The 15,825-nt window shown below is 40.1% G+C and overlaps 2 protein-coding genes across 3 annotated transcripts in view; both read right to left on the reverse strand.

The window, feature by feature from the left end:
• The window catches only part of LOC311289915 (uncharacterized protein), a 56,300-nt gene extending 49,746 nt beyond the window's left edge, over positions 1-6,554 (reverse strand). Inside the window, exons 1-2 of the mRNA XM_084408185.1 lie at positions 6,497-6,554; positions 2,983-3,138 (exon numbers count right to left, since the gene is read on the reverse strand). The gene's annotated coding sequence lies outside the window, so the exon portion shown is untranslated. The remainder of the gene's footprint in view (positions 1-2,982; positions 3,139-6,496) is intronic.
• A 5,604-nt stretch (positions 6,555-12,158) lies between these two features.
• Positions 12,159-15,825, reverse strand: part of LOC311289465 (uncharacterized protein) — a 33,117-nt gene continuing 29,450 nt past the window's right edge. For both annotated transcript variants that reach the window (XM_084407501.1, XM_084407502.1), the window contains exon 3: positions 12,159-15,566. In XM_084407501.1, coding sequence (XP_084263627.1) covers positions 14,332-15,566 — 1,235 coding nt within the window. In that variant the 3' untranslated portion in view covers positions 12,159-14,331. The remainder of the gene's footprint in view (positions 15,567-15,825) is intronic.

The raw sequence follows: 15,825 nt of genomic DNA on the forward strand, positions 1-15,825 counted from the left end.
AAAGACCATGTGACTGACAAGCGCCGCGCGCCACCTCCCCACACAAAGACCATGCAACTGACAAGAGAGTTCACTCCTCCTATACGCTAAAGAACCGAGAGTGGTCATCCAGTCTCTTTGGTAGAGACTGAGAGAGAGAGACGAGGAAAACAAACAAGCATGCAAATGGAATTATCGTGGCCGGAAAAATTAGAGCTAATTTTTTTTTATCGTGCGATTAATTGACTTATCGACTATCGCGACAGGCCTAGGCTAGACTATTGTAATGCTCTACTGGCTGGTTGCCCTGCATGCTTAAAGGTGCTGGAAGTAACTTTTTTACTCCACTAAAGCATAAAAATACCATAATATGTTTGCAGATATTTAGGAAACATGCATACATGCATAAGTTCACATACTCGTTTCTCTGAAAAACACTTCTACAGCCAGTTATTTTACTTATTATTTTACACGTTCCATGTTGTCAGTGGGTTTTTGTTTTGGTCTGTGTGACTCTGCCCACTGCCAGCTCACCCAATAGTATTTCGACATCCCGGGATGCCAGTTGACAGGAAACACAGTGTATTGCATCCTTGGAAAGGAGCAAACAAACTAGGTCAGACATCGCAGATTCTACCTGACCTAAAAAGTCTCAACATCCATCTAAAATATCTATGAATGAGAGCATATTAAAATGCAGATAAATCAACTCATTAACTTAAGTTAATTAACTTAAGTAAAGCTGTGTCTGAAACCGCTCACTAGTGAATGGCAGTTGAGTGCACTACATCAGCAAAGAGTGAACGAAAATGAGTGAGCGAATTCGAATTCGGACGCTGACATAATTATAACGCGCCAGAGAGCTCGGACAATTTCGTCATAAACATTACCTACCCATCTTTAATATTTCCTTTTTTGGCTGTATGAATTGTATGTAACAATTGTATGTATGTATTTTTCACGTTTATTGCGTCATTTGATTTAAAAAATATATAATAAAAACACTTGCTTGTCATATTTATTTACTTTTTACATTTATATGTGAAAAAAAAAGAGAACACAACACAACACATTTGTTTATTCAAATATAGATATAACGGTATATATATATATATATAAATAAAGTTTATCGGATGTACACTCGAATTCAGAGAGGATTGTGGGTAAAAGTAGTGAACAAATGTAGGGAATGATGTCGTTCATTCAGAATTCGGACACCACTACAAAATGGCCGACACCCTAAATAGTGCACTATATAGTGGATAGGGAGCGATTTCAGACACAGCTTAAGTCTCCTCGGCTTTTGTTGTCAACTGCACTCGTTCCTGTTGTGTGTCCTCAAACTGATAACATGTGTGAGTGTTGAGTCTGAGGAGGGGGCGGGGGAAATAACGATCTCCGATATTTAGAATTTGGACTGCATTACCTATTTCAACCACTAGCTGTCATTCTTACAGACAGCACCTTTAATAAACTACAGCTGGTCCAAAACACAGCAACTAGAGTTCTTACCAGAACCAGGAAGTATGACAAAATTAGCCAATTCTCTCAAGAGTGCTTGACTCCCAATTAAACATCGTATTCAGTTTAAAACCTTGCTGATTACTTACAATCAGCTAGACTAGAATCTAGACTAGAAACACATCTCTTTAATCTGGTATACACATAGAACATTATACAATTCTATTATTCAAATCAGTTAAATGATTATTAGGCTGCATAAACTAGGTCAGCCGGAACTAAGTACACTCCCTATAACACCCAATGTACTCGTTACATCATAAGAAGAATGCCGTCTACACTAATGTTAGTCTTTCTGTTTATTCTGAGGTTTACTGTAATCAGCCGGATCAGGGCCATATCCAGATCAGATGGTGGACCTGTGCCTAGACATGACCACAACACATGATGTGGTCAGCCGGATCCGGGCCGTATCCAGATCAGATGGAGGACCTGGACACGACCACAACGCATCCCTGAAGTGTCAGCAGAGATTGTGTCAACTAGACTCCCCCATGTGAAGGCCTCATCGACACGACAGCCAGCAGCACTGATCCTCAACAAACTCGTCTCCATGCCGGCGTGACTCCGATCTTAAACCAGATAGAACTGGATAATAATCTGATTGATCCAATCTGACTTTTGACCTGTAATGCTGCCTGAATCATAATCATACACTGTTCGTTCGTTGGCCAGAGGAAAATCCCCGACTGAGCCTGGGTTCTCCCAAGGTTTTTTTTCTCCTTTCTGTCTCCTGATGGAGTGTTGAATGTGAATAATAGAGATGAGAATAATATCTTGCATCAAGAGTCTGAGTTTGGGATATATTTCCTCCTCCGTAAGGACGCACAGTAAGGACGCTTTCCTGTCATATAGCCTATCACATATGCACACTTCAATAAGCCCAAAGAACGAAGGTTAATGTGTTTAGATGGCAGGAGAAATCGGGGTAAGGAGCAAAAATCTAGCTGTGTCGATCGGTTTATGCTTAAGCCGTTTATGACTTTACTCCGATAAAGGAAAATGGGTTAACACGTTTACACGACCACATGCATTGTTGGCTTATTAAGCATTACAGGGTTAAGAACATGCATGTAAACGCACTCACTTATTCCCTGAAAGTGAAAGTTAAAGCAAAAACAAACTTTTGGCATCTGTCGCTGCATTAGCGGCACATTCTCTCAGAGACGAGATGAATCTACAACAAACCTATATCAACTATCTTAATTTACTGAAGATGAATGCAAGTCTTACAGGTTTGGAACGAGATGAGGGTGAATAATTAATGACAGAATTTTCATTTTTGGGTGAACCATCCCTTTAATTTGCATGTCAATACATCAAACTCGTGGAAAGACTATTTCTATAATACATAAGATTTCATTCAACATGTTATGGAACAGAATGCAAAATTTGCTCTTAGTGATTCTTCAAAAATATGATTTATTTCTGTAGAGCTGGACTTTTAAATAAGGATCAAATTCATTTGAGAATGAAACCAACCTGTTTGCGCCTCAGTTCCTTCATGTTTTACATTGAATGTTTCTTCAATCTTCACGTCGTCACTCTCCTCTTTAATAAACGCCATCTTTCAATAGTGTGTCACGTGGATCTCAGTCGCTTCATCAGGAGTTTTCCTGTGTGTTTGGATACTTTGTCCTGTTTAAGATGAGAATAATTAACAGAAAGAAAACTGGCTAACTTGTGTTATCACTGTCTTACTGAAATAGTTCTGCTAATCTGTGGTAGACCCCGACCGATTTATCAGTCTGCCGCTTTTATCGGCCGATATGAGCCTGTCGCAGAGATATCGATATCAGCGTATATGACGCCGATATGTTTTTTTTGTTTTTTTACAGCACATACACTCACCTAAAGGATTATTAGGAACACCTGTTCAGTTTCTCATTAATGCAATTATCTAATCAACCAATCACATGGCAGTTACTTCAATGCATTTAGGGGTGTGGTCCTGGTCAAGACAATCTCCTGAACTCCAAACTGAATGTCAGAATGGGAAAGAAAGGTGATTTAAGCAATTTTGAGCGTGGCATGGTTGTTGGTGCCAGACGGGCCGGTCTGAGTATTTCACAATCTGCTCAGTTACTGGGATTTTCACGCACAACCATTTCTAGGGTTTACAAAGAATGGTGTGAAAAGGGAAAAACATCCAGTATGCGGCAGTCCTGTGGGCGAAAATGCCTTGTTGATGCTAGAGGTCAGAGGAGAATGGGCCGACTGATTCAAGCTGATAGAAGAGCAACTTTGACTGAAATAACCACTCGTTACAACCGAGGTATGCAGCAAAGCATTTGTGAAGCCACAACACGCACAACCTTGAGGCGGATGGGCTACAACAGCAGAAGACCCCACCGGGTACCACTCATCTCCACTACAAATAGGAAAAAGAGGCTACAATTTGCACGAGCTCACCAAAATTGGACAGTTGAAGACTGGAAAAATGTTGCCTGGTCTGATGAGTCTGGATTTCTGTTGAGACATTCAGATGGTAGAGTCAGAATTTGGCGTAAACAGAATGAGAACATGGATCCATCATGCCTTGTTACCACTGTGCAGGCTGGTGGTGGTGGTGTAATGGTGTGGGGGATGTTTTCTTGGCACACTTTAGGCCCCTTAGTGCCAACTGGGCATCGTTTAAATGCCATGGCCTACCTGAGCATTGTTTCTGACCATGTCCATCCCTTTATGACCACCATGTACCCATCCTCTGATGGCTACTTCCAGCAGGATAATGCACCATGTCACAAAGCTCGAATCATTTCAAATTGGTTTCTTGAACATGACAATGAGTTCACTGTACTAAAATGGCCCCCACAGTCACCAGATCTCAACCCAATAGAGCATCTTTGGGATGTGGTGGAACGGGAGCTTCGTGCCCTGGATGTGCATCCCACAAATCTCCATCAACTGCAAGATGCTATCCTATCAATATGGGCCAACATTTCTAAAGAATGCTTTCAGCACCTTGTTGAATCAATGCCACGTAGAATTAAGGCAGTTCTGAAGGCGAAAGGGGGTCAAACACAGTATTAGTATGGTGTTCCTAATAATCCTTTAGGTGAGTGTATAACGCAGATAAAATGCTTGCAAATTGCGTAACTACGTAGATTGTCTAGCAGAGCACGCTTCATTGTTTGCTAATGGCGACCCATGTCACTGCAGTGACACCAGTCAACCCTTCACTTCAGTAAAAGGAGGTCTCTACTTCAGACACGGTGGAAGATGCGCACACATTAGCTTCAACTCCACTGACAAGGTATGAAACATGGCTAGCTAGCTAATGTAGCAAACGAGTATGATAAGCTCTTGTGAGAGTAAAAGACGGGAACATTGTTTATTTACTTTATAACATTGCGTCTCACCAGGTGACAACGTAGCGTTAAATCACCATTCAACAGAACGCACCGGTACTAGTAAGCAACTTACTGTTAAGACACCGTTAAGATGCGGTGTGGCGCGAGCGACAAATCTCCGACAATAAACTGATGCCTCGTTCTGCTTTGTAACAGAATAGAGTAAAAAGTAGGGTAAACAGCTGTTGCGAAGCGAGCAACAACGGACGCGCCCGGTGTAGACAGGGTTAAAGCCCATTCTGCCTATAATGCTACCTTATCAAGCAATATTCTAATCATTTATATAATTATAACACTTTATATAGGGCCATTTTGCAAAAAGAGTAGCCTAGTTTCACGTGTAGTACATTTTGCTGACTACTTATTTAAAATAGTATATAAGTACTGTATGTAATTATACACGTTTTCATTATGGCATTATTACTTTTACTTTAGTAAAAAGATCTGAGTTCTTCCTCCACTGGTAGAGACTGGAGGAATTAAGACTAATAATAGAAGATAATAAGATTTTGCCAGTGACACTTTTGATATATTTATTGATGCAAGTTATTTTTTGTAAAACGTGACTAAATTAAAAGACAAAATCATTAGTGAAGATTATGCAACACCAGTATTTAGAATATAGTTTACGGCTCAAATGTATCATTCTCATTTTATCATTCACCCTGCCTCCATTACATATCGTTGTCACACAAGTGTTTGATCACCACATTTGAGTGATCATTGCAAAACGTGTTTATATATATATTTATATATATTCTGGGGGGGATGCCCTTTATAAAGGTTAAAAAAAAGCCCTCGAGGTATGCTAAATATGACATATGCAGAATTGCAGATTTAAAAATGTCAAAGCTTATGATCAAACACTGATAAGAATATTCCTTAAGAATAAATTATATTTACACCACCAAAAAAAAAAAAAAAAAAAATTCCAGAAAAGCAATTTTTTTAGTCGCACAAGTGAATGACCGATTTACATGACAAGGCTTAATGTCGAGCTTTTTAATGCTTAATAATACCCCTGTTATTTTTTTAAAGTGAGAAACTGCCTATTCAAAATTGATATAGCCTATGTAAAAAATATATTGGTGCAATTGGCTCTCAACTTATTTTAGTAGAATAAATTTCACAGATTTAACCTGTAGATATAACACATCCATGTTGTCACTTAATACAACATTTCAATTTCAATTATTTTCATGTGTAGCCTAATCAAGAAAATAACCATAGACAAAATGACAAAAATAGTCATAAATAATGTTTGATGTTAGAATAATACATCTTATTCTTAACAAATACCAACAGCAGAATAATTTTAGAGGGTTTAATAACATGAATTTAACAGATTATTAATGCGCCTTTGAAGTACGGATAAAAGGAGCTTTAACGGGAGAAACACCACGAACACATGTAGGATAATTCTGTCATGTGACCACATTTATTTGCGTTAAACTGACAATAACGGAGCGAAATGAAACGAAGCTTGTGCTTTACTCATAAACAACTGTTCATTAATGCTATTATACATTAGCCTACAGTGTTACATTCCTTAGTAAAAAAAAAAACTGCATTCACAGTTCTCTATATAATAGTACGAACAGGTTGTATTGGTTTAAACACTTTAAATGATTAAAACCACAGACCTCTCTTCAGCAGAATCACAGATGAGGGAGCGCGGCGCAGCCTTATGACGTAATACTAACACACCAAAATAAAAGTCCTCTTAACACGCTAAAACAAAAATAGAAATACGCATACAGAAAACACATTCAAGTGATAAGATAAATTATGAATTAATTTAAATGTAAGCAAGTGTGAAATGATCACAATTATAATACCAACTACAGAGCATTGGTGATTTTCTCAATCAAGGGAATCTTCATATTATAAAAATATTTTCACAATTTTGGGTAAGTTCTGATTTAAATTCACTCTGTTGATTATGTTTTCATTTAATATTTCTTTTGTAAATGGGTAAAATAGCTATGTTGCCTCAAAGCAACAATATGCAACAGTGGAATGAGAATTCCCTGTTTTCATGCTAGTTCGCAATACAATATTAGATTAGATTAGATTCAAGATTAGATTCAACTTTATTGTCATTACACAAGTACAGGTACAAGGCAACGAAATGCAGTTTAGGTCTAACCAGAAGTGCAATAGCAGCAAGTGCAGGATATACAGTGGTTCCATAAGTGCAGAACATGGATATGTACTGAATAAATATAGAGTTGAATACTATTATAAACAAAAATTTACAGATAGATTGTCCTATGAATATAATATACAGATAACTATTACTGTGAACAGAGTTTACAGCTAGATATGTACTGAATATAATAATATACAGATGGCTATTACTATAAACAGAATGCTTACAGATAGATATGTACTGAATATAATATACAGATGGCTGTTACTATAAACAGAATTTTACAGATAGATATGTACTATGAATATATATACAGATGGCTGTTACTATAAACAGAATGTGAGCATAATATACAGATGGCTATTACTATAAACAGAATTTAACAAATAGATATATGTATAAGTTAGGCTAATGAGCAGTATAACAATGGATTTAAAGTAGTGCAAATAAAGTTGGACAGAAGCTATCCGAGTGAAAGTGCAGTGGAAAGTAATTGCATATTACAGTTAAGGTACGATATTGCAATGTATATATAAACAGTCGGTACTGTAAATAAACAGTCGGCAGTGCAAATTGAGCATATTCCAGTCAAGGTAGTAGTGCAAGATGCATATGTAAACAGTTGTTACTGTAATAACAGTCAGTAGTGCAAATGAACATTATAGTATTGCAAATACAAAATGGAGGCAGGTGTGAGGAGGGAGAGGAGAGTCAATCAGTATATAAGGGGAGCGGGATCAATGAGGGTTAGAGTTTAATAAAGAGACAGCTCTGGGGAAAAAACTGTTCTTTAGTCTGCTGGTCCTGGTCCGGAGGCACCTGAAACGCCTGCCGGAGGGCAGGAGAGAAAACAGTCTGTGGGCTGGGTGAGAGGAGTCCTTAAGGATGCTGCGAGCTCGATGCAGACAGCGTTTCCTCTGGATGTGCTCGATGGCAGGTAGTGGAGTCCCAGTGATGCGCTGGGCGGTTTTCACCACCCGCTGCAGTGCCTTGCGCTCTGCAACAGAACAGCTCCCATACCACACTGTAGCACAGTTGGTCAGGATGCTTTCTATTGCACAGCGATAGAAGTTCACCAGGATAGTGGAGGAAAGCTGATTCTTCCTCAGTGTCCTCAGGAAGAAAAGGCGCTGGTGAGCCTTCTTGACCAGGCTGGAGGTGTTGGTTGTCCAGGTCATGTCCGCCGAGATGTGGGTCCCCAGGAACTTGAAACTGGAGACACGCTCAACAGCCATTCCATTGATGTGGATGGTGTCGTGTGTGCCTCTTGACACTTTCCTGAAGTCCACGATGAGCTCCTTCGTTTTGGTGGTGTTGAGGAGCTGGTTATTTTCGGTGCACCATGTGGCCAGGTGCTTGATCTCCTCCCTATAGGCAATATTATCAGCAATATAACATTTCACACAGATGGCAGGATACCAAGACTTATTAAAGTATTTGTCAGTATGTGCCTTGGTTTTTTTATTTTAAAATACTTAATAACAATAACAATATTTATGATGACACTTTAGCTATAAGTATGCATAGGCATAGCCTAGAATTTGTAGCTTTGTAAGCTCAGATGTGCGTGTGTGTGTGTGTGTAGGGCCGTTTCAAGATATTTGGGGGCCCTAGGCAAAAGAGTGAAGTGAGGTCCCAAGTCCTCCCTCAGGAACATTTTTAAAATTCAGATGGGATTTCTTGTATTCTTGTGCATTTTAAGAGTCATGAATTATCAATTGGCACAGACAGAAATTTAAGCAAAGCACCTAATAAAGCAAAAAAAAAAAAAAAAACATTTGGTGAATAGCCATACGTTTATTGTTATTCTCATAGCATATCATGAAAGTGAAGTGTGGAGGATTCGATATTTACTTTACAGGAAAAGAACTTCACTTCCCATAATGCCACAAACAACAACGTCATACGCAAAACTACAGGTCCTTGCACACTGTGTCCGAAATTTTCGCATGCGTTTTTTCGTATTCATGAATATTCTTGATTCGGTGGCTCTAAATTGTCAAAACACCATTCAAAATGCTTGCTACGGACGGGAAATGCGCAGACCGTTTTTTTTTTTTTTTTGACGGACGAAAGTTTCGGAGGCAGTGTGCAAGCGTGATTGACATAACGTGAGGTCGTATTTATTTTTTAACGTGCGAAAATTTCGGATTGCGAATTTCGGACTCAGTGTGCAAGGGCCTACCTGTTGCGTACGGTACAAAGTGTTGATGGAGAAGAATAGAAGGACAAACGCGAAGGAAAGGGGCATTTTTCTCCAGATGGAATAGAAACACCACCAACGGAAATTGATAGCCTGCGTACACCTAAAATGTAACCGGACTTGATGGATTATTTTGTTTGGACCTAACTGCATGGGAATCATAGGACCAGCTCATTTTGTTTGGAATTGACAAAGTTTTTACTGTGACCGCGGGCAGACAGCCGTGACAACACTTCTCTAGCTTTTGCCTTTATTCGCAGAGATGTGAAAATACGTCAGACAGTTGTATTTGGAGATAATAATGGTTTACTTGCCACTGTCTCTTTGGCGTTTTTCCTCTTCTTCTTTCTTTCTCTGTCTTTTGGAAAATCCTGAAAGGTATGAGCGCTTCATGATGACATTTTTAAATTTAAATGCCCGCGTAGCGCGCTGAGTGTGGGAACGACAGTTTCTCTTCCACTGACAGCTAGTGGGGGACCTGATGGGGGGTGCGCGACGGTGGATGTCACTTCAACATTACAGTGATTAGGGCACTCATAGTGTTTGTCGTTGCATGGGGGAATCCCTCTAGTTTGGGGGGCCCCTCTCACGGAGCAGTACTGGAAAGTGATAGCGCTGTCTCACTGTGGTGGTTTGTTTACAATGGTTGATACTGTTTGACGAGGGCAGATACACAACCTAAATGACCGTGCGGCCATCGGGGGCCCCCTTCAGCTGGGGGCCCTAGGCAGCTGCCTACCTTGCCTACCCCATTGCGACGGCTCTGTGTGTGTGTGCACCAGACACCAAGGTTGCTGTGGCCCAGATCCGGCCCACACTTGACACTTTCATCTGGCCCACATACCGTGTGGAATGATGGCACTTGGGCGGTCCGCTCCTGTTTGCCAGATATGGGCCACAGTCAAGTGTGGGCCTGATGTGGGCCAATTCGGCTTCATTTATTTTGTTTATGGCTGATATGCGGCATTGCTATGGCTTAATTGTGGCCCACATCTGGCAAACAGGAGCGGACCGCCCAAGTGCCATCATTCCACGCGGTATGTGGGCCAGATGAAAGTGTCAAGTGTGGGCCGGATCTGGGCCACAGCAACTTTGGTGTCTGGGCCAGATATGGGCCAGTTCTGCTTCATTTGTTTTGTTTACGGCTGACATGCGGCATTGCTATGGCTTAATTGTGGCCCACATCTGGCAAACAGGAGCGGACCGCCCAAGTGCCATCATTCCACGCGGTATGTGGGCCAGATGAAAGTGTCAAGTGTGGGCCGGATCTGGGCCACACCAATTTTGCTATCTGGGTACTCCCTGGCCGGTTATAAAGCAATATACAAAAAGAAACGTAAGGACTCAAGTCCAACGTGAACCAAAAGTAACCATCACTGAGAGAAAATAAACAGTCAACTCAAAATATAACCAGCAACTAACAAAACAAGGCACGCCACTGCGTGAACCAAAACGAAAACCAAACAAAGCTCCTTCTCTCTCTCCCGCTTCCGGTCTACGTCAGTCTCTTATAGTAAGGAGTGGACGCCCATTCAGGTGTACATCGTAATGATGATGGCCGGCCAGCAGCACCGCCCTGAGAGATGACAGCGGAGAAAGTGACAACAAAAACAACAACACAAACACATATCCTCGGAGCACGTAACACTACTATAGTACGATGCATCGTTGAAGAAATCAACTAGCTAGTCACGACTGTTTCCCGAAACTGTATTGTCGCAAAGTGGTCGTTCAACCACGCTGGTTTATGACATCACAGTTTGAGATCGAATTAATGCTAATGTTTCGATATAAATTACAGGCATGGCATCTGAGGACTATTTCTCATTTTTCTCAGTTATTTTGCTTTATTTCCAGATTCAGTCATAGGCTCGTTCTTAGACACTAGAGCACGTTCGCATATGCGCACTCTTCAAAAGCGGTGCTTTAAATCTCGACAAACTAAAAGACGTAAATGACATTTGCATGTATTCTAAATAAAAGACACGGGTTGTACTGAATGTCAGCTTGCTTATTTTGCTCAAGATGAGGATTTATTAAGTCCACATGTCATACAAACTAGAAACTATGCTTCTAACCACAGGTCGAGATCTATCGTTCCAACCACATGCGATGCTGTTTGCGAATGTTCGTTAGAACGATGGTTTCGGGAAACACTGACTCATTGAACTATGCTGATAACGACGGAACTTGCGAACATAGTTGGCTAACGATGCTTTTGGGAAACGCACCCCAGATCAACGTGTGATCAACACTGAATGGATCTCTGAGCTGCTGTGAGTGAGTGGAGGTGGGGCTCATTTGCATATTCATAGAACCAGATTCTATGTTCATATTCATAGATTTTTTTTTCCAAGGAAAAAAGTTTAGTTATGTCATTTTGGGGATCAAAGATGAGTTTTAAGGGATAAAAGTATTGAAAAAATTAATCTTTAACAATAACGCCTTGACAAAGCGACTACTTTGAAAATTAGGAATTTTGGCATAAATGTGTGATTACATACAGTGAAATGATTGTCAATAAAAAAAAGACAAAATATTGATTAAAATATTTAATACAAAAAAAATCAAATGAAAAAAGGTTTATTCTGATCTTAATCATCAGGTCTCTCACACACACACACACACACTGCAGCATCATGAACACTACTTTAGAGCATTGACACCGTGTGGTGAAATAATCACGCACATCAGCAGAAATTGGAAGATACAGAGTTGAGTACTTTTATGAAACATTCAAATGCTCCAGTGCAGTGGTTACCAAACTTGGGGGTACATGTGGTGACAGAGGGGGTACACAAACAAAATGCTGAGTTTTGCCATTCATTTAATTCTACCCACTTTAAAATAACATTAAAACTGAGCATGTATTTCTAACTGTCTAAATGCCATAAATACATGACATCCAATCAAATTATCTCATCTTTTGCGTCAAAACTGACTGCATCCACTCAAGCAGCATATGATCCACACTATGCATATGATAGGTTGTATTGGCAAAGGGAATGTTTCAATGATTCATTCATAAATACAGTCAGTTGCTTCATTACTAAATGAATGAATGACTCGATGACTCAGTCATTAAAGGGTTCACCCCAAAATGAAAATGATCACATACTTATCTCACCCTCAAGTCATCCTAGGTGAATATGACTTTCTTCTTCCAGTCAAACACATATAAGAGTTATATTGAAATATATCCTGGCTCTTCCAAGCTTTATAATGGGAGTGAATAGTAACTTTTGTAGTAAGATTAGTAAGTAGTAGTAATAGTAAGATTTTGAAGTCCAAGGCTCAATCTCAATTCACCCCTTGGCCCTGGCCCTTGCCCCTACCCCTCCGTTTTGTGCGTTCCCGTGAAGGGGTTGGACTGTCTCGATTCTCATTTGGTTGGAGGAGTAGGGGTAGGGGTAGGGGGAAGGGCCAGATAGCCCTTGAAACGAAGATTTTTCGGGACCACACTTCAAACGAAGGGGTATGAGAAATGTCCCTGCATACACCGGCTACAGAGGCAACATGACTGCCAATAATCATTTTCTTTGTCATATTCAATCTTGTGTTCATATTAACGGTCATGTTCTGCAAATAAACGGTAAAAAAAAAAAAAAAAAATATTCGCTAAAGTCCGTTAACAATATGACGCGTGTAAAAAGCAAAAGTTTGAAGCGAAGTGGACGCGCGATGAGGCGAATTCGCATCCACCGCGCTGCGCTAAACGCCTCATTCGCGCCGCAAGACCTCCAGACGCACGTAAACGCGTCTTAACATTCAAATCACTCGTGCCAGACGCTCTATTCGCGTTTGGTGTGAACACAACATTCTTCAGAAGAAAAATGCAAAAAAATAGCTGTAACTCACGCAAGACTACAGCTGACGACGGCATCTTGGAAGTTTGTGATAAACATTGGCGCATTTCCTGTGACGTAGGCGCTAGCGACGACGTATATTGACGTGTAACGGTGTAGTAGTGGTGTCCCATTTCTTAGGGGAATATTTTCACCCCTACGCCTTGCCACTCTGTTTCAAGGGGCAAGGGTAAGGGGTAGGTGAAGGGGTATAAAATAGAATTGGGATTGGGCCCAAGTGCATCCATCCATAATTAAAGTAATCCATATGGCTTTAGGGGGTTAATAAAGGCCTTCTGAAGCGAAGCGATGCGTTTTTGGAAGAAAAATATCCATATTTATAACTTTATAAACTAGAATCACTCGGCACCAACCAAAGAGTGAAACTCTATCAATAAAAATTAGGGGATTGATTTCATTTTTGGGTGAATGACCCCTTTAGGACTGTGACTTACGGCCATCTATTGGTGGTTTTAGTTTAATATTTAAAAGAATCACTTTGTTTTTACCGTTATTGCATATTTCTCTATTAATTATTTATATATTTAAAACATTATTTGTTTTATAAAGGTAAAAAAAATGCACTGGAAAATAAATTTAGGGGGCAAATATTGTCCCATAATGGAAAAGGTATGACTGCAGTCTAAGTGGAAAGTAAGGGGTATGCTGAAGCATGGTAAACGCCTCAAGGGGTTGACACTAAAAAGTTTGAGAACCACTGCTCCAGTGTGTTTGATCTTTGACTTTTAATACAAACTTCTTTGTTTTTACTTTACTATTATGCTAGTCAGCTCCTGTTCAATGTCATTCACTGTTCGCGTGAATGTACCCACTTTGATACGGTGACAATGGTTTCATTACAGGTGAATGACAATTCATCTACATCCAATGGACAGAGAGCCTAGAATTTTGCTGCCCGTCTAGATTGGTGGACGGTGATGGAGGCCCTGCATCAAACCCAGAGCCCAAGGCAATTGCCTACTCTGCCTATAGGCCCTAAGCATTTCACAGCAAGACAGAAGTTTAACTAATATTTGATTCTGAGGCATCCTTATAAGTAATAGAGTGACTCCATACAGTCAAAATTAGAGGGCGATTACTGCAACCACTCAGTTTTTTGAAAGGAGGTGGGGCAAAACAATTTGGACCAAATTCAGTTGCGGCATGAGCGTAGCCTAAATTTCACACAAATGCATTTATCTTCTAGAGTCATTTTAAACACTTCCCACACAATGAACAAAAATGGGGTCTCACATTTTTTGGTTACACTGATTACAATTAAATGTGAATCTTCATGTGGGAATCAAGGTTCACTTTCCGTGCAAAACTCTTTCCACACTGATCACATGCTAACGGCTTCTCTCCAGTGTGAATTCTCATGTGGCTTTTGAGGCTTCCTTTCCTACTGAAACTCTTTCCACACTGATCACATGCTAACGGCTTCTCTCCGCTGTGAATTCTCATGTGTTTATTAAGGTTTCCTTTTTCAGTGAAACTTTTTCCACACTGTTGGCAGGAGAAAGGCTTATCTCCAGTGTGAACTCTCATGTGGTTATTTAAAGTTGTTTTATGTGTAAAACTCTTTCCACACTGAGGGCATGTGAAAGGCTGCTCTCCAGTGTGAATTCTCATGTGGCTTTTAAGGCTTTCTTTTCGACTGAAACTATTTTCACACAGTTTGCAGGCGAACGGCTTCTCTCCCGTATGAATTCTCATATGGCTTATGAGGTTTCCTTTCTGAATAAAACTATTTCCACACAGTTTGCAGGGGTAAGGCTTCTCTCCGGTGTGACTTCTCATGTGGCCTTTAAGGTGTCCTTTTTGAGTGAAACATTTCCCACACTGAGGGCATATGTAAGGCTTCTCTCCAGTGTGAATTATCATGTGGCTTTTGAGGCTTCCTTTCCTACTGAAACTATTTCCACACAGTTTGCAGGTGTAAGGCTTCTCTCCAGTGTGAATTCTAACGTGCCTGTTAAGGACTACTTCTTGAGTGAAACTTATTCCACACTGTTGGCAGGTGTAAGGCTTCTCTCCAGTGTGAATTCTCATGTGAGTATTAAAAGTTGGTTTACGTGTAAAACTCTTTCCACATTGAGGGCATGTGAAAGGCTTCTCTCCAGTGTGAATTCTCATGTGATTATTAAAAGTTAATTTATGTGTAGAACTCTTTCCACATTGAGGGCATGTGAAAGGCTTCTCTCCAGTGTGAATTCTAACGTGCCTGTTAAGGACTACTTCTTGAGTGAAACTTATTCCACACTGTTGGCAGGTGTGAGGCTTCTCTCCAGTGTGAATTCTCATGTGGACTTTAAGGTTTCCTTTTCTGTTGAAACTTTTTCCACACTGTTGGCAGGTCAAATCACGTCCATTGGCTCTTTTTCGTGAAGTCTTTTCAGTCTGTGAGCAACTAAATGACTTCTCGTCGATAATAAGATCATCCTTTTTGTCATACTGGTCTTTCTCTTCTATTTCACTCAGTTCTTGACTCTCCTTTTTCAGTGCCATCAAGTCTGATGCGAAAAAAGAGACAAATACAAATTAAGCCCAATTCAATGGTACAAAGCAACAAACATCAAAATCATCAGTATCAAAGCAACGACATATATGTTACATACTATTACACACTAAGATAGGTGTTGCATGCAATCTCAAAACCTCTTCACGATATTGTTAACTCAACTAAAAATGTTTAAACTGTCGGTTAACAAAAAACAAAAACAAGGAGCCCAGGAGAAGATCATTATAGACCCATTTCAAATTTGCCATTTA

Source organism: Rutilus rutilus (assembly GCF_951802725.1).
Source record: "Rutilus rutilus genome assembly, chromosome: 4".
Classification (NCBI taxonomy): Eukaryota; Metazoa; Chordata; class Actinopteri; order Cypriniformes; family Leuciscidae; genus Rutilus; species Rutilus rutilus.